The 20,585-nt window shown below is 34.5% G+C and overlaps 1 protein-coding gene across 1 annotated transcript in view; it reads left to right on the forward strand.

The window, feature by feature from the left end:
- Nucleotides 1–20,585, forward strand: part of LOC149808360 (uncharacterized) — a 181,087-nt gene that overhangs the window by 62,418 nt on the left and 98,084 nt on the right. The window contains exons 13-17 of the mRNA XM_089976137.1: nucleotides 10,472–10,587; nucleotides 11,733–11,867; nucleotides 15,857–16,089; nucleotides 19,479–19,609; nucleotides 20,135–20,220. Coding sequence (XP_089832263.1) covers nucleotides 10,472–10,587; nucleotides 11,733–11,867; nucleotides 15,857–16,089; nucleotides 19,479–19,609; nucleotides 20,135–20,220 — 701 coding nt within the window. The remainder of the gene's footprint in view (nucleotides 1–10,471; nucleotides 10,588–11,732; nucleotides 11,868–15,856; nucleotides 16,090–19,478; nucleotides 19,610–20,134; nucleotides 20,221–20,585) is intronic.

Raw genomic sequence — 20,585 nt, forward strand, 5'->3', positions numbered from 1 at the left:
ATTATGGAACTGATAAGTCATGGTAGTATGGCATTGATAGACTAAAACCCCTAACACAGCATTATGGAACTGATAAGTCATGGTAGTATGGCATTGATAGACTAAAAACCCTAACACAGCATTATGGAACTGATAAGTCATGGTAGTATGGCATTGATAGACTAAAAACCCTAACACAGCATCATGGAACTGATAAGTCATGGTAGTATGGCATTGATAGACTAAAACCCCTAACACAGCATTATGGAACTGATAAGTCATGGTAGTATGGCATTGATAGACTAAAAACCCTAACACAGCATTATGGAACTGATAAGTCATGGTAGTATGGCATTGATAGACTAAAAACCCTAACACAGCATTATGGAACTGATAAGTCATGGTAGTATGGCATTGATAGACTAAAAAACCCTAACACAGCATCATGGAACTGATAAGTCATGGTAGTATGGCACTGATAGACTATAAACTCTAACACAGCATCATGGAACTGATAAGTCATGGTAGTATGGCATTGATAGACTAAAGACCCTAACACAGCATCATGGAACTGATAAGTCATGGTAGTATGGCATTGATAGACTAAAAACCCTAACACAGCATTATGGAACTGATAAGTCATGGTAGTATGGCATTGATAGACTAAAACCCCTAACACAGCATTGTGGAACTGATAAGTCATGGTAGTATGGCATTGATAGACTAAAAACCCTAACACAGCATTATGGAACTGATAAGTCATGGTAGTATGGCATTGATAGACTAAAAACCCTAACACAGCATCATGGAACTGATAAGTCATGGTAGTATGGCATTGATAGACTAAAAAACCCTAACACAGCATTATGGAACTGATAAGTCATGGTAGTATGGCATTGATAGACTAAAAACCCTAACACAGCATTATGGAACTGATAAGTCATGGTAGTATGGCATTGATAGACTAAAAACCCTAACACAGCATCATGGAACTGATAAGTCATGGTAGTATGGCATTGATAGACTAAAAACCCTAACACACTATTATGGAACTGATAAGTCATGGTAGTATGGCATTGATAGACTAAAAACCCTAACACAGCATCATGGAACTTGTAGGACACACGGTACTAATTATACAGAAGAACTGTGAACCAGTCTAGAAATGGGTGAAGAAATAATAGAGTATTTACAGGTTTGGTGGTCCATAATTGGTTAATAACGAAAATTAAAATTTTAGGAAAAATATCTTTTGAGAGCTTATCCTATATGTAATGTAAAAAAAATATTGACAAATTTCTACTGATGCAATTTTAGCATTTTTACGGGCTTGACTCAGGAGTACTCAATGCTGAAAGTAGCACCTGATTCATTTGGTGCAGAATCAATAATACGTGTTTCATGCACATGTATGTAAACAAATTGCTGCGGGTCATATGGTGTTCTCCACACATAAGCTTGCACCAAGGTTAGATGTGCATGAAGAATTATAGGTGTCCTTATCAGCACCCATAAATTTTAAGTTATTGAATTTTGAATATGATAGTGTTTTCATATGTTTACCATTGGAGTGGAATTAGTACCGTGAGTCCTATATGCAACCTATACCATAATAAGAGCTTGTTGTTTCCATGGTTACCACGTGCATCCAGGGTATCAGTTTGGTGGTTTTTACATATGACAATCATAATGGAGTCTTTTTATCATGGTTTGCATGTGATTTTGGAGAAAAATTCTATACAAAAGACAGATGGGGATGGTTTTATACACTGGAGAGTGGAAATAGATAGCTCAGGCCATAGGGAAAAGAGCAAAGTATGGCCTGATGGCAAAATTTCATATGATGGTACCCATAGATTGGTCTATATGGTTAAATACCATTTAACACATGCAACAATTCCCCAAAAGGGGGTGGGGGGAGATTTTATATGTAAGCCACTTATGTCACAATCACTTATTTATCAGTACTGATCATTTAACTTTAGAGACACACTTAGCAGATCAAAGCAAAGAACATTGTAAAAATAAGGACTGTGCACAAAACTGCACATGCTGCATTGCCTCAACCTGTAAATTGAATTATTATATGTCGAGTCACATTGAATATCAATTATACCGGTCTTATTTCTTATCCTAGAATTAAACTCCTTGACACCTATTCAATGTTCAGCATGTTTCTCACATTGGTACATTACATTTTTGGGCAAACAGTATTGGAACTTTTCTGCATCCCTTTTGTTGAGGAAGCAGGGAGGGATGTTTTCACTTAAAATAATAGTTTTCAACCCTTCATTCCCAATATAAGTCTGCAAAAGTCCTATCTGTATTGCATTCTTTACACAGGCAGTTTTTCTTCCCCAACCTCTCTTCATACAGTTGAAACATTCTTGATGTATAACTGCATGGTGAACATACTGCTCTCTCCCACCAAACCAGATCTCTTTTTTCTTCATGTACCAAGTCCCATGATAAAAAACCTTTATACTCAGGGTGTTGCAACTTGTGGTCTCAGAACACATTATTCCAAATCTCAGCATTTGATTACTGCGTGCACTAAGCGATATGTGTTTTGTTCACCATATATGTTGTTGTGAATAAATGAAAACAAGCTTCATGTCAGAAATATGGTTTCATATTTGAAACAAAATCTATTTATAAAACCTACATTGCTCTGTTCTTACCATCAAGTAATAGTAAGGAATCATTTAGCTGTAAATTAGAGCTTGCTATTTGGTTTGCCAAATCAAGGTGTATTACCTCCCCATTGACTGTAATTGAGTGATTGCAATGTTTGCCTTGTTTCTCTTTTGTTCAATAATGTATGCATTTTTTCAGCTTTATATTAAAAAGTAAGTAATTTAACACTGCTTATAGTGGAAAGTAGCCACAGTAATGATTTTGAGACATTTTCTTAACTTTTTATGAGCTTTGGGTAAATGTAGGTATATATTTATGTGTTAGACAACTTCAATATGCAATTCAATTCTATTACTTAAATTTAACAAGTAGTGTATTCAGTGACAAGTTTAATCAGTGTCTACATATTGCATAGAGATATGAACTTGCCTTGGCAAAGCAAAGTTTTTCACACATTTCTCCACCTCCAGCATACTTAATAGCTTGAGTCATAACAGTTTGTGCATACACTTTCTATCTCCAACATCAATGTCAGCATTATACTTTGGATAGTTTATTCAAATTTGTCTCTTGTTGTCCTTGTGTAACATACCTCATGTTGATGTGTTATTTGGGTTGATACACATCCCCCCCCTTGTTGTGGGGAACATTACCAGGCTTGAAGAAATTACTCTGTCTATTCTTTGCTTATTCACCCTTCCCCATAGTTTTATACTAAAAAGTAGCACTATGTTATTTAATTATTCAGTATAATAAAGCTTATGGAACTCTTCCTTGGCTTTTATACCTTTTTATTAACATTTGGGGGTCATGAATCACATGTGATGATAGTTTAAATAAGTTTGGAATGTCAGCATCTCTTGATGCTTCATGGGTGTGTGTATTTGTTTTAGTCACAAAAGGGCAATGGCCTCTTGTCATTTTGACCTGTCATGTGGCACACTTATTTGTTTTGTTTGATTGCTGTGAATAGGGATGCACTGCATCTTATTTCTGTGAGAGTCAACAAGAAAAGAAATGCAATTTTGAAATTTAAAACATTTAAAACTTGTCTTATAGCCAGTGAGAGATGAAAATACAATGCGTTATGTAATTTGATACCCTGTGATGTCATAGTTGCTGATGTCAGCATGCTTGTGTTTCTTTTGTGTAGCATGCATGCCATAGAAAGATAACATGAAGATACAAAGGCAGAAAACAATTATTTTAATAACAAGAATAAGCCACTAATAAGTACAATACAACAGAGCAACATGTAATGCAGATGCAATTTAACTATAGATATTGGTATCACATAAAATGCTATTGCACTATTATCCATGCACAAGCATGGCCAATTCTTTCTTACAATTATGCTCGAATATCAAGGAGTCAAATACAACTTTTTCTAAAAAATTAAAATCTGGTTATAGGACACACGGTACTAATTATACTGAAGAACTGTGAACCAGTCTAGAAATGGGTGAAGAAATAATAGAGTATTTACAGGTTTGGTGGTCCATAATTGGTTAATAATGAAAATTAAAATTTTAGGAAAAATATCTTTTGAGAGCTTATCCTATATGTAATGTAAAAAAAATATTGACAAATTTCTACTGATGCGATTTTAGCATTTTTACAGGCTTGACTCAGGAGTACTCAATGCTGAAAGTAGCACCTGATTCGTTTGGTGCAGAATCAATAACACGTGTTTCATGCACATGTATGTAAACAAATTGCTGCGGGTCATATGGTGTTCTCCACACATAAGCTTGCACCAAGGTTAGATGTGCATGAAGAATTATAGGTGTCATTATCAGCACCCATAAATTTTAAGTTATTGAATTTTGAATATGATAGTGTTTTCATATGTTTACCATTGGAGTGGAATTAGTACCGTGAGTCTTGTAAGTCATGGTAGTATGGCATTGATAGACTAAAACCCCTGACACAGCGTTATGGAACTGATAAGTCATAGTAGTATGGCATTGATAGACTAAAAACCCTAACACAGCATCATGGAACTGATAAGTCATGGTAGTATGGCATTGATAGACTAAAAACCCTAACACAGCATCATGGAACTGATAAGTCATGGTAGTGTGGCATTGATAGACTAAAAACCCTAACACAGCATCATGGAACTGATAAGTCATGGTAGTATGGCATTGATAGACTAAAAAACCCTAACACAGCATTATGGAACTGATAAGTCATGGTAGTATGGCATTGATAGACTAAAACCCCTAACACAGCATTATGGAAATGATAAGTCATGGTAGTATGGCATTGATAGACTAAAAACCCTAACACAGCATTATGGAACTGATAAGTCATGGTAGTATGGCATTGATAGACTAAAAACCCTAACACAGCATCATGGAACTTGTAAGTCATGGTAGTATGGCATTGATAGACTAAAACCCCTAACACAGCATTATGGAACTGATAAGTCATGGTAGTATGGCATTGATAGACTAAAAACCCTAACACAGCATTATGGAACCAATAAGTCAGTAGTATGGCATTGATAGACTAAAACCCCTAACACAACATCATGGAACTGATAAGTCATGGTAGTATGGCATTGATAGGCTAAAAACCCTAACACAGCATCATGGAACTGATAAGTCATGGTAGTATGGCATTGATAGACTAAACACCCTAACACAGCATCATGGAACTGATAAGTCATGGTAGTATGGCATTGATAGGCTAAAAACCCTAACACAGCATCATGGAACTGATAAGTCATGGTAGTATGGCATTGATAGACTAAAAACCCTAACACACTATTATGGAACTGATAAGTCATGGTAGTATGGCATTGATAGACTAAAAACCCTAACACAGCATCATGGAACTGATAAGTCATGGTAGTATGGCATTGATAGACTAAAAACCCTAACACACTATCATGGAACTGATAAGTCATGGTAGTATGGCATTGATAGACTAAAAACCCTAACACAGCATTATGGAACTGATAAGTCATGGTAGTATGGCATTGATAGACTAAAAACCCTAACACAGCATTATGGAACTGATAAGTCATGGTAGTATGGCATTGATAGACTAAAAACCCTAACACAGCATTATGGAACTGATAAGTCATGGTAGTATGGCATTGATAGACTAAAAACCCTAACACAGCATTATGGAACTGATAAGTCATGGTAGTATGGCATTGATAGACTAAAAACCCTAACACAGCATCATGGAACTTGTAAGTCATGGTAGTATGGCATTGATAGACTATAAACCCTAACACACTATTATGGAACTGATAAGTCATGGTAGTATGGCATTGATAGACTAAAAACCCTAACACAGCATTATGGAACTGATAAGTCATGGTAGTATGGCATTGATAGACTAAAAACCCTAACACAGCATCATGGAACTGATAAGTCATGGTAGTATGGCATTGATAGACTAAAAACCCTAACACAGCATTATGGAACTGATAAGTCATGGTAGTATGGCATTGATAGACTAAAGACCCTAACACACTATTATGGAACTGATAAGTCATGGTAGTATGGCATTGATAGACTAAAAACCCTAACACAGCATTATGGAACCGATAAGTCATGGTAGTATGGCATTGATAGACTAAAAAACCCTAACACAGCATTATGGAACTGATAAGTCATGGTAGTATGGCACTGATAGACTATAAACTCTAACACAGCATCATGGAACTTGTAAGTAATGGAAGTATGACATTGATAGACTAAAAACCCTAACACAGCATTATGGAACCGATAAGTCATGGTAGTCAGTAAACTACTGATTTAAGAAAGTGAGTTTATGTAGCTGAGAAATCCTACTTTGGAGCAGATGTATCCAAAAGATAATATTTGTGATCTCTGGAAACTTGTACATAACAGCCACAAAGATCAGTTTTCCAACATATTCAAGCTGAAAAAGCTAGCTGTGTATATGCCTCTTCAGAAGGAAGCCCAGAAAAATATTCATGCAAACATAAGGAACAGAGTATGCTCAGAAATAATTAGCAGATTAATACTTACATACTTACACTACTCAAGGTGACATCTTTCAAAGATTTTGATTTCATTAGAGCTCTAAGTGAAGCAGGAAGAAAGAGATACATATTCTGAAGTGCTATGTAAATATTGAACAATGATCGTTTCCTACTCCCTTCCTTCTTTTCTACTCTCCCCTTCTTTCAGTGACATAGGGGGAAGTCCCCCTTACAATAAAATCCTGCCAGCATTTCTCCTTAAATTGTACATGGGGAACAAATTTGGAATTTCTCTTTTTATGCAGAGATATTTAACCAGTGAATGAAGGTATGGATGGAATAAATAAAATTATCACAGAATCAGCAAGGGGGCAGATTTCAAACAGTTCAAGAGTTTAGCACCTTGTTTATAATAGAATTTTTTTTATATCAAAGTAGGGCTGGGTGTTGTCAATAGTCTTTCTTCTTCACTTACAAATGCAGGTACCTGTTGCTGCAGCAGTCTTTTGCATTTGCAGGAAGTACAATGTAATAGATTTTGTTGGTATTCCTCCTCATTCCCATGACCAAATTTGTTCTAGGTGAGATTTTCTTTGCACACAGAAATTGCTTTAATTCTGTTTGAAGCAGACATTTTAATGTTTTCCGAGTTTAAGTGAGACATCAAATTGTTAATAAGATGTTTTCAAAGCATTCATGCTGTGCAAAACAAAGGGCCTGATGGCTAAAGTGAGTTAAATGGAGCCACCATTAAATGGCCTAAATGTTGAATAAAACTCACTGACAACCAATAGGTAGTCTGTTTAAAAATATCTTTGTATTCTCGCATATACCTACCTGATAACTATATCTGACAGATGGGTCAGGATGACTCATAATGACCCCTGTTTTCATTTCCAAGGACAGGCTTCCATTCATGGAGAATCAATCAGACTTTGGTACTGAAATCCCTGTCTATTGTGGACACTTCATGTCAAAGTAATCTATAGGACTCAGTGTGATCTTTGAAGTGTACTTAAGAAGGTCCAAGCTGATGCATCAAGGGAGATCATGTCTCTTCTTTACCCTCAAAGAGGAAAAGGATGACATACCAGCAGAGGCACTTCATCCTTGATAAAATGGGTTATTTGTTCCACACATAAGGAAATAACCACAGATCAATGAATTTGCTATGCATTTCGGCTGCTGAAGTTAGGGCAGTCGACACAAGCATTCCATTTGAGCAAAGCTGTTCCCTAACTGACATTATCCATGCCATGGAATTGTGGTCAAAGTTCACTGTCCCCAGAATTTATCTCAGAGATCTTTCATCCCAAAGGCTCAGCAAGACCAAGTAGGACTTACAGCCATGCCTCAACAGGTTACCTTCCTGGGTTGTTAGACACCTTCATAAAGACTTGGCTTGACAACATCCACTAGATTTGTGAGAGGGAAAAATTATCCCTTTCAATGCCTTTTCCTAGTCTGTTCTCTTGTCAAGTTATTTAGAAGCTTTTTACCTAAAAATATTTTGCCTGGGTGGGCTGGATTTGCATGGTAATATTACTTCAAGATATTATAATTGGGTAAGTATCATTGAAGAAATATTTTACTACAAAAATTGATTCTCCATTTTAGGGGAAAACAAAAAGCAGCATGATATTCTTGTGCAGCAAAACAGTTTTTACACGTTACTCATTATTTTTTCATGTAACAGGTTCATTTTCATTAATACAATTCAAAATGGCTACCTCTATCATGCATCAAAGTGTTTTTTTTATAATGTACTTGTCACAGACCAAAAGAGTTGATGGGATGGTCTGTTGTCCAGAGTATATCCATTGTCTGACTACTGTCATCTATCCATCCATTAACACAAGTCTGTTATCACTACACCTACATAAACTTTTTGGAGGATTGTCCTGAAACTTTACACTCATTCATCTTATGGTCTTGCTGGTCCTTAATGGTGCAGCTCAGATGTCAAATGTGGCCAACACAGCAGCCATCTTGAAAACTTGTAAATAAAAAGTATTGCCATGAGGTTAGGAAGTCTAGTTTATCTATTATTTAGGAAGTCTAGTTTGTCCTAATTGAAAATTTGCTGCTTTCACACCTGGTTTGGCCATCTTGAAACTCTTGTTATTGCTGTTCTTCCTGAATGGGCTGTTTTCTTAAGATAGGGTTTTATGCTGTCAGGTTAGGCCTAAATGAAAATGGTGTTGATCTGACTTACAATATGGTATCTGTGATGGCCATCTTTGTTTCACTACTTCTAGATGACTGGTTATATTGATATTGTGCTTTCACCAAAAGACTTTTTATGATTTTATGATATCTAGTTCGTTCAATACTAAAAAAATTGATAGCCTGGGGTCCCTCTAATTTTAGATCAGGCCTGTCCTGTATTCTAAGTGAGATGCCCATTGAGCTTGTTGAAAAAATTAAAATTTTCCTGAGGAAAGTTTGATCGTGCTGATGAAATGTGTTTTCAAGATGTTGACATAACTGCCATAACACAGTGCAATCTAAATCAGATCACCTACATGAAATTGAGATCTGATTTTAATCAGATTGAACATGGCATGTCATGCTAAATAGCTGATTTTGTACTTGCAACCCCCTGCCCTGACATGGTAGTGTTTCAAGAAAACACAATTTTTAGTAATCTTCGGAAAGAGAAAAAAACGGCCCCCCAACCCACCAATTTCAGTATATGCCTGTTACATGTAGCATGTATAAACGGTAAGCAGTCATGATTGGAGCTGATGTAAAACTATCTCTTGAGCAGTTTAAATAGCAGCAATTAAAGGCAAAAAGGTAAGGCATAAATCACCATTTCACATATCACTTAATTAGCAGACAATAGCTAGTGAGATGTGTTCAAAGGCTGCAATGGGTGAGCCCATTGTACTAATTTGCATAGGTACGATCAAGAAGTAGAACAACCATTATGGGTAGATCAAAGAGATGCTAGATGCTTGTACAGGAACAAAAGTTATTACATGTTATTGCCTTGAATGGGAATGTTTACGCCATATGTATTATATCTTTGAAAAGTTTGTGAATATTGGCAGTGTTTGTTTGAAGTTGGATTTTACTGCATGTATAGAATGCAGAGCATGATCGTTTCATTTGTTGGAAGAGTGTTCAAGTGTAATTCATTTTTTAAGCTGATTTAGGAAGCAACTAGTTATCAGCAAATCCCAACAAAATTAAATTTCAGAACTCTTGGTTAACAAAGTTTTACTTTGTGAAGCACACCAGCGTATCAGTGAACACTAATGACACTTGCAGTACCTTGAAACCCCTTTGAACCCTATTGAATTTATATTCAAATTGTTGTTATTGCAATGTCATGTGACAATATTAAAAAAGGGGCAATTTTGGGCATGTGGAAATTGGAGTCTGGGCTTTTGAAATTTCAGTCAGGGCTTGTGAGTTTGTTTATTTAAGTCACCAGCCTGGGGCCTGTGTCTAAACAAATTTTAATTGTAGCGCTGTGGTCCAAAATGGAAATGGTGCCAGTCTGACATCCAATATATCCACCACAGCAGCTAATTTGAAAATATTATTATCGCTGAAGAATATCAGAAACAGTTACAACACTCAGCAGTTAAATATATTTTTGTCCAGTAGAGAATTAGTCCCTTTGAAGAACTCTTGTTTATAAAAAGGGCTAAAAATTCTCTGAGTATAACCTATGGATGAAAAGTAGGGGAATTTAAATACAGAAAAAAAAACTTAATCATGCATGCCAGTTATACTTTCCTTATCAGGTTTGTACCCAAAGAATTGTAAGACATTTGCTCGGAACACATTTGATTGTCCATTGTGCATTATTGTTTAAAAATCACTTTATGCTATTTCAAACATGTGTGTTTGACTGAATATCTTTTTTTCTTTCAGGCTAGAGAAAGTTGCTAAGAAACTGAGTTTGAACCTTACTCACATCATTGTATACAGTTGCTGTTTGAAAATTCCCAGCAAGCACATGCCATTACTGTCTGCCATTACACAGCAAGGTAATGTGCTAGGAAAATCAGAGCTTCTCTGCTCTCGGAGAACATTTTTGCTGCTTACATTGACACAGCAAGAAAAATCTATGTTTATATTTAAGAGAAAATACATTGGAAATTATTTGTAAGAAAACCACAAGGGACAAGTGAAAGTCATAAAAATTACGAGGACTTCATTAGAAACATGAAAAATTCAGAGTATACACTTATTTGGAATTAAATGTGATTTTTGCTATATCAGTAACCTAATTAAATGAAAATTCCTAAAAGCGCATCCACTGCATGTCACTGAATTGTAGGAAAGGTCATTCCAGTCATGACTTTGTTTTGAGGGGAATCTGTTTACAGCTGTACTTTATACTGACTCCATTTTATTCCATTGAAAGAAGTGCTATTCCATGCAAACATGTATGTGGTTCTTGTTGTATATTTCTGCATGACTGTTGTAGCTGGTTAATTTTGTATATTTCTACACTGCTGTAGTATCTGTTTCACTGTGTATCTTTCTGCACTACTGTTGTATGACAATGGCATATATTTCTGCAGTACTGTTGTATCTAGTTTATGGTGGATCCTTATGCACTATTGTTGTATCTGATTAATGGTGTAACTTTCTGCACTATTTTTGTACCTTGCTCATGGTGCATACTTCTGCACTACTTTTTTATCTGGTTCATAGTGTATCTTTCTGCACAACTGTTGTATCTGATTAATGGTGTATCTTTCTGTACTTTTGTATTTGGTTCATGGTGTATCTTTCTGCACTTTTGTATCTAGTTCATGGTGTATCTTTCTGCACTTTTGTATCTGGTTTATGGTGTATGTTTCTGCACTACTGTTTTATCTGATTAATTGGTGTATCTGTCTGAACTACTTTTGTATCTGGTTCATGTTGTATCTTTCTGCACTACCATTGTATATAATTTCATAATGCATATTTCTTGACTAATATTGTGTCTGGTTCATTCAAGATGTATCTATGCTGTTTGAAGTTGGATTAAAATTATAAGCAAGTATAAATGGAATCTGTCCTATGGATTGAAATTCTCAATGATTATAAAAAAACAGAAAAGTAGAACTGGTAGTGTAATTATATACTGTACAGTTCCTTTAGTAATTTGTCCCCTTCCTTATGTAATGTCTACTTGCAGAGAGCCCCCCAATTATCAATGGGAAGATGATACACAACAGTGGGATCAGCAACATGGATCCTTCTAGTGGCACCAGCAAAAATCCAGAGTTGTGTGTCCGGAACCTGCTGACTAGACTGGTACACCTGATGAAGGGTAGGTATTAGAATCAAGGAGATACTTGTAGTGTGCCTACATCTTACACAAATCTATTGTGCCAACATCTTAAACAAATCTAATGTGCCAACATCTTAGTGCCAACATCTTACACAAATCTAATGTGGTTACATGTTCAATAAATCTAATGTGGTTACATCTTAAACAAATCTAATGTGCCTACATCTTAAACAAATCTATTGTGCCTACATCTTAAACAAATCAAGTATGCCTACATCTTCAATAAATCTAATGTGGCTACATCTTAAACAAATCTAATGTGCCTACATCTTAAACAAATCTGATATGCCTACATCTTAAACAAATCTAATGTGCCTAAATCTTAAACAAATCTAATATGCCTACATCTTAAACAAATCTAATGTGGCTACATCTTAAACAAATCTAATGTGCCTACATCTTAAACAAATCTAATGTGGCTACATCTTAAACAAATATAATATGGCTACATCTTAAACAAATCTGATGTGCCTACATCTTAAACAAATCTAATGTGGCTACATCTTAAACAAATCTAATGTGCCTAAATCTTAAACAAATCTAATATGCCTACATCTTAAACAAATCTAATGTGGCTACATCTTAAACAAATCTAATGTGCCTACATCTTAAACAAATCTATTGTGGCTACATCTTAAACAAATCTAATGTGCCTAAATCTTAAACAAATCTAATATGCCTACATCTTAAACAAATCTAATGTGCCTAAATCTTAAACAAATCTAATGTGCCTACATCTTAAACAAATCTAATGTGCCTACATCTTAAACAAATCTAATGTGCCTACATCTTAAACAAATCTAATGTGGCTACATGTTCAGTAAATCTAATATGGCTACATCTTAAACAAATTGAATGTGGCTACATCTTAAACAAATCTATTGTGCCTACATCTTCAACAAATCTTAAGTGCTTACATCATAAAACAATCTTATGTGGCTACATCTTAAACAAATATAATGTGGCTACATGTTCAGTAATTCTAATCTGGCTACATCTTAAACAAATCTAATGTGCTTACATCTTTAGCAAATCTTACGAGCTTACATCTTAAACAATTCTAATGTGTCTATATGTTCAATAAATCTAATGTGCCTACATCTTCAACAAATCTAATATTCCTACATCTTTGTGCCTACATCTTAAATAAATATAATGTGGATTCATTTCAAACAAAAATAATGTGCCTACATCTTCAACAAATTTTATGCACTTACATCTTAAACAAATCTAATGTGGTTACATCTTAAACAAATCTAATGTGCCTACATCTTAAACAAATATAATGTGGCAACATCATAAACAAATATAATGTGGCTACATGTTCAATACATCTAATATGACTGCATCTTAAACAAATCAAATGTGGCTGTATCTTAAACAAATCTAATGTGCCTAGATCTTCTACAGATCTTATTTGCTTACATCTTAAACCAATCTGATGTGGCTACATCTTAAACAAATCTAATGTGGCTACATGTTCAATAAATCTAACGTGCCTACATCTTAAACAAATCTAATGTGCCTACGACTTCAGCAAATCTTACTTGCTTACATCTTCAATAAATCTAATGTGGCTACATCTTAAACAAATCTAATGCATGTATATGTTCAATAAATCTAATGTGCCAACTTCTTCAACAAATATAATGTGGCTACATTTTAATCAAATCTAATGTGGCTACATCTTCAACAAATCTTATGCACTTATGCATTTGTCTTAAAGAAATCTAATGTGCCCATATCTTAAACAAATCTAATGTGCCTACGTCATAAACAAATCTAATGTGCCTACATATTAAACAAATATAATGTGGCTACATGTTCAGTACATCTAACATGACTACATCTTAAACAAATCTAATGTGGCTGTATCTTAAACAAATCTAATGTGCCTACATCTTCAACAAATCTTATGTGCTTACATCTTAAACAAGTCTAATGTGGCTACATCTAAAACAAATCTAATGTGGCTGCATGTTCAATAAATCTAATGTGGCTACATCTTAAACAAATCTAATGTGCCTGCATCTTAAACAAATCTAATGTGGCTACATGTTCAATAAATCTAATGAGGCTACATCTTAAATATAATGTGGCTACATCTTAAACAAATATAATGTGACCATATGTTCAATAAATCTAATGTGCCTACATGTTCAATAAATCTAATGTGGTTACTTCTTAAACAAATCTAATGTGGCTATATCTTCAGTAAATCTAATGTGGTTACATCTTAAACAAATCTAATGTGCCTACATGTTCAATAAATCTAATGTGGTTACATCTTAAATCTAATGTGTCTAGATGTTCAATAAATCTAATGTGCCAACATCTTAAACAAATCTAATGTGGCTACATCTTAAACAAATCTAATGTGCCAACATCTTAAACAAATCTAATGTATACTGTCGTTAATTGCCCATAAAACAATAGCTGAATATCTGTTGAGAGATATGGGTCACTCCATTGAAAGTACAGGAAAAAGTACACTGTTGTTAATTGCCCATAAAACAATAGCTGAATATCTGTTGACAAATAAATGTCATTCCATTGAAAAGTACAGGAAAAAGTATGCTGTTGTTAATTGCCCATAAAACAATAGCTGAATATCTGTTGACAAAATAAATGTCATTCCATTGAAAAGTACAGGAAAAAGTATGCTGTTGTTAATTGCCCATAAAACAATAGCTGAATAAATATTTACAAATTCATCAAGTTGAAGATCATAACTCTTCTTATCAAATACACAATGAAAGGTATATGTTGATGAATTAATTTATTAAATATGACACATTTATTAAGTATGACACGGTTATTGATTTCACATCAGTTTTCTGCAACAGAAAATCCTGCAAAGTCCATTTTTACAGCAGGTCATAAATTGTTGAAAATTTTCTTTGATCATGTATACATTTTGTTGACATCTTGCTTTCTTTAAAAATTAAATTGCCATTCTGATTATTATAAGCATATTTCTTTTTTATTATATAATGAGAAACAGAAGTTATGAGCACAAAATGTTATGTCCAGTCTCCCAGAATGCACAGTACTACCTTACACTTGTAGTCCACTCAGCCTAGCATTGCAAATAATATCTGCATTTGTAGCACAATGAATTTTCATGTGAGCACATCAGAATGTAGATAAAATTTACATAATTTTTTTTTGTACATGTATGATTTTAAAACCATTTGTATCAGCACTAGCACAAGACCACTCATATGACAAAGAGTGGTCTGTGTACATATAATTTGCCATGTTGCTTCTGGAGTTATAGAAGAGTCCATTTTTTTATATACAGGACTGAATGGCTGTAATGGCCATTGTGTGCAACAGATAAACATTACATCATCTAGTTTTGATGAAATTGTTTGAAATGTCTGTTTATGATATTTGTCTGATGAGCATATGATATTTGTTTACATGTGGCACATGACAGTGCCCATATCTATTAAACCCTGTATCAAAACTCCAGGACAAATGTGGTAGATACATGTACACAGACCACTCTTTGTCACCATATATCAAATGAGTGGTGTTGCTTTGTATGTTGATACAAATGGTGTTGAAACCATTCTTGTACGATGCATCTGCTTCGGATGTGAGAGGTTGGTGATTCGAATCCCGATCCAAGTCATATCAAAGACTTATAAAAATGGTACTAGTAGCTGCATTGCTTGGCATTCAGCATTAAGAAATTAGTGTTATGATTGGTTGGTCTGGTGTCAGAATAATGTGTGTGGTGGGACATGATGCCACATGTCTGGGGCATGATGCCCCAGTGCTCAACATCACTATAAGCTGTCACATTGCAGACATCATAGTGATATGACTAAAAATGCTAACACTACATTCAGAATCCAAACACACACATTTGCGTGTATAACAGATTACATTATTTTATTCTACAGTCTGAGATGCTCACATGACAATTTAGATAGCTACAGATGTATTCTTCTTTTCAGATTTTGCAGGCAGATGTAATGCTCGAGGTTTTTTTGACTACACCAGTGCTGGAATGATGATAGAAACAGCAGAATACTATAATATTATCTCAGGAATCAGAATCATACAGGACCTTGATCTTAATCTTTTGAAGGACATGGATGAGAAACGTTGTTTCTTTGGAAATCTTCAGAACCTCATGTCAATTCATTGCTTTCTCCACCATTTTGAAATGCAAGGCAGAATCCTGAAGGTGAGTTTAAAAATGACTTAAATTTTAAATTGACTTAAATTTTTCAAAACAGATTTTCAAATAAAAACCATACTCACCATAAATATAGTCCTTCACATGTATACTACTTGTATTAATTCCTGGCAGTTGAGATAGAAGTTATTCCTTCCTTAAAGTTTGGAATAATTACATTTTTTTAATTTGATCACTCAGATTCTTTTATAATCTAAAGAAAATTCCTAAAGTTTGAAGACCTTGATTATCAAATTATACATCAGCCAACTGCATCCTTTTTTGTTAGAATTTGTTTTGTTTATTTCCAGTTTGATCTAATGAAAGGATCATGGCACGAAAGCTGCATTCACACATTACATTCAATTCTTGTGAAATATTGATACATTGTTATTAACCTTATTTAAGGTAACTAATATTTACAGACCTTGATAGTCTTCTTCTTTGAATGCTTGTCAATAAACTAAGTTCATTTGAATTTTCATATAGTTTCTATGACTCAGTCAGAAATACACATGTTACATGCAGCTTGCTTATCTACTGTCATAATTGCCTTCAAGCTGTGCAAAATACCACATTATGGTAACTTTGATGTCATAATTGCCTTCAAGCTGTGCAGAATACTGCATTATGGGAACATTGATGTCATAATTGCCTTCAGGCTGTGCAAAAAACTGCATTATGATAATATTGATGTCATTGCCTTCAAGCTGTGCGAAATTCTGCATTATGGTAACATTGATGTCATAATTGCCTTCAAGCTGTGCAAAAAACTGCATTATGGTAACATGGATGTCATTGCCTTCAAGCTGTGCGAAATACTGCATTATAGTAACATTGATGTCATAATTGCCTTCATGCTGTGCAGAATACTGCATTATGGTAACATTGATGCCATAATTGCCTTCAAGCTGTGCAGAATACTGCATTATGGTAACATTGATGTCATAATTGCCTTCAAGCTATGCAAAAAACTGCATTATGGTAACATTGATGTCATAATTGCCTGCAAGCTATGCAAAAAACTGCATTATGGTAACATGGATGTCATTGCCTTCAAGCTGTGCAAAATACTGCATTATGGTAACACTGATGTCATAATTGCCTTCAAGCTGTGCAGAATACTACATTATGGTAACATTGATGTCATAATTGCCTTCAGGTATTAAATAAATCCTGATCACATTATGAAAATCCTTTGCGTCAGAAAAACGCACGGCAACAAAATGTGTGCGTCAATTTTCTCCAGCGTGCATCCCTGACGCACAAATGTGCGTAAAGGGAAACACTGTGTAAACAAACAATGACACAGACACCAGCACTTTTGATTTGTAAACAAATCATATACACTCGCGTAAGAGGCTCTTTACATTGTGGTTATTTAAATTTGTTTCTGAATGAACTAAAACATGTTTCGTGGACTGCAAAAAAAACAAGCTGTTTTGACACATTCTGCGTTACGGATTTAGGCTAGCTACATTATATAAAAGACGGGCGATTATGTCCTTACAAATAACATACAAGTGACAAGGCATATACTGTGTTCTTTATCTGGTGATAAGAATGGCAAAATAAAATATACTTACAGTTTTACATCCTGAATTTCCTCAAAATGTTTTTTCTTAATTCTGCAAATCCGAATTACATGAGCCATGTCATAGGTTTTCAATCTGGATTACACATTTCGAAATTGTGCTGTAATTTCGATGATAAGTGCAGTTGCATCCTCCTTACTGCACTCAAAATGAAATAAACATTAAATTCCATAGCGTCTTTTTGAAAACTGCAATTGATAGACTTCATATTTTTCCCACGTTATGATTTAAAACATTCAGTGACAGAAACAGAAACGCATTTGTAGACATAAACAGGCTTCTCCTGCGCCACTTCAATCCGATGTATTTCATGTATAATTTGCTCAGATGAATCCAGTCCAAAATCACAAAATTTTGTCGAATCGAAACAAAATACCAAAATATATTCACTCCAGATCAAATGGAAAAGTTGTTGCAATGCACATTCATTCACAATATGACTGCAAATTTCAATTTTAACTAGACATGTCATTTTCTTTCGAAAGTTATGTCGACTGCGCAACTAAGTTCAAATTTATCTGGGCAGACATGTGCGCATTAATAATGATGTCAGTTTGTAATGTCAAATCTGCACTTGTGTATTTAGTTTGGAATACGGCATTCATTCATATTCGTTGTTTCTTGTAGTGTATTTTGTTTATATAATTAAACCTTAGGTAGAATAAAAAAATGAGCATATAATAAAAAGGTTACTGCATTTGTATGGGAAATATGAACTCGTTTTGTCGGAAGGATATACTGCACTCACAAGTTCATGCAGTATTCCATCCGAAAACTCATTCATATTTTCCCATACAAATGCAGTAACCTATAACTACAGTACCAGTATGCATAATATTTTTATAGAAATAGTCACATTTCAATGTAATGGTTGGAGTTTTCACTGTAAGTGATCTTTCCAAACTGGGATGATTCACATCCAGTAGCATCTTGTGTAAAAGTCAAGAGTCTGAGTTCAGTTAACCTTTTTTCTGTTTAAGCTTCATGCTGCTTTCTGTAGAATATTGGCACTGTTCTTTACTGAGGTCTGCAGGTCTTGAGGAAAAAAAATCATAAAATAATATTTAATTTTTGTTTTGGTAGTACAGTAGGATTAAAAAACTGCCGATTGTTCAATAAGTATCATTCTAGTTTGAGAACTGGATATCAGATTGATGAAACTAGATTGTAACTGACCTCGAGCAAAAATATTCTCACTCAGAGAAATCAAATATATTTTCATATGTGTGGCTTGTCTCAGTCTGTTTGTTCTGAAACAGTTTTCTGGGGTCAGTTGTCAGGTGACTCTTGTCTGTGGTGAGTTGTCAGGTGACAGATTGTTGACTTCTTAGTGTGGGAAGTTGCACATTGATGATGTCATAATGTTCAATACAAATTTTGGGTTTACAATCAAGCATGGCAATAATGTGATAACACAGAGATGGAACAATTACTTTTTCTTTTCCTTTTGACAAACGTGATTGAGAAAAATAAAAAGTGAAGGTAGCTTGTATCAAGACAAGAAAATCTCAGTCTTGAAGTTACATTATTTTCTATTCTGTGCATCAGACTCTTGTAGCAGACGTGTGTGGAATGTAATCCCTTATCCCAGGATCAGGTACAACATAAATTCTATTTATTGCAAACTACTATATATCTTAGTTACATTCAAAATTGTTTTTTGTCTCACATTGCAGATGTTTTTTTTACATCTCTGTCATGTCATAGTTTTTTCTCATTATTGTCATGAAACAATTTCCATAAAACATCCTTTCAGTGATTATCCTCGAATAATCCATTATGATGAATGTTCTTGATTGACAGATAGAGGCTGATGGGAAAAAGTCACACAAAAACAGGTTACCATGGAAACCATACAGTGAAATGAACCTTCTAGAACAGATAACATGGCTGAGTACTTTTGCATATAAAATTGGACAGCTGGGAAATGTCAGGTCAGTTTTAAGTTTGTGAAGTGGAGGAAAGCCGTTTTTTGTTTGTTTTTTAAATGCAGATGAAATAGATCTAAATGTTCAAGCCACACGGTAAGCTCTATCTTCATGAACTCTTGCCTTTACATTTGTGAAACTAATTTTGTGAGTTTGCTATTCATTGTTTCCTACTCATTGTTTGAAGAAACTAGATAACAGTTTTTTATGCTACATTAAGTTGCTACATTTAAGCTTCAGTTCTATCAACAAATGACAGTTATACATTTATTTTTGTATAATAATTACTGATACTACAGGTAGCTAATAGTCACATTTGTATGGTTCACATTTTTTGAGGTAGTTTACTTAAACCAAATGTTTTAATACTGTGCACTCAGTTATGAAATTGTGAAACACAAAATTGAATTGGTGTAGACAGTATTTTGAGTGTCCCCAAAGTAAGGAAGTCCATTATACGTGAAGAGATGCTTGAAAATGTTCCTTCAATACTTTAAACTAAGATGTAATCATTTTTTGTCCATCTTTCAGTCTTTTTGACCTGAAGTATATTATAAACAGATGTGGACTGGTTCCCTCTTTGGAGTGGGAAGGAATGTTGAAGCATGGATTGTCCAGTATGTGTCTAATTCAACTTCAAATCATGTATAAAACAAGTAAAAATTCAGTTCTCCAGCATACACATATTTTATCATGCTGAGAGTTTATAATTTTCATGGTTACCATATGTACTCAGTAATTGGGTCCAACTACAAAGTGTGTTTGGCAAATCTAGGCCTATGTAGTTTGTTATGAGTAATCAGTAGAACAAATAACCTGGTCCCTGGTCTACCAGCACATTATGCAATGGCAGATCATGGGCTATGTTGTTTGCAGCTGGGTTGGACTTACAAACAAGTATATATATTTAGTATAAAGGGATAACATTTCATTCTTTTCCTTCACAGCTGTCAATAAATTGAACACATATGAAACAAAACTG

This window comes from Sinohyriopsis cumingii, chromosome 1, assembly GCF_028554795.1.
Source record: "Sinohyriopsis cumingii isolate HCF-2022 chromosome 1, ASM2855479v2, whole genome shotgun sequence".
In the NCBI taxonomy this organism is placed as follows: Eukaryota; Metazoa; Mollusca; class Bivalvia; order Unionida; family Unionidae; genus Sinohyriopsis; species Sinohyriopsis cumingii.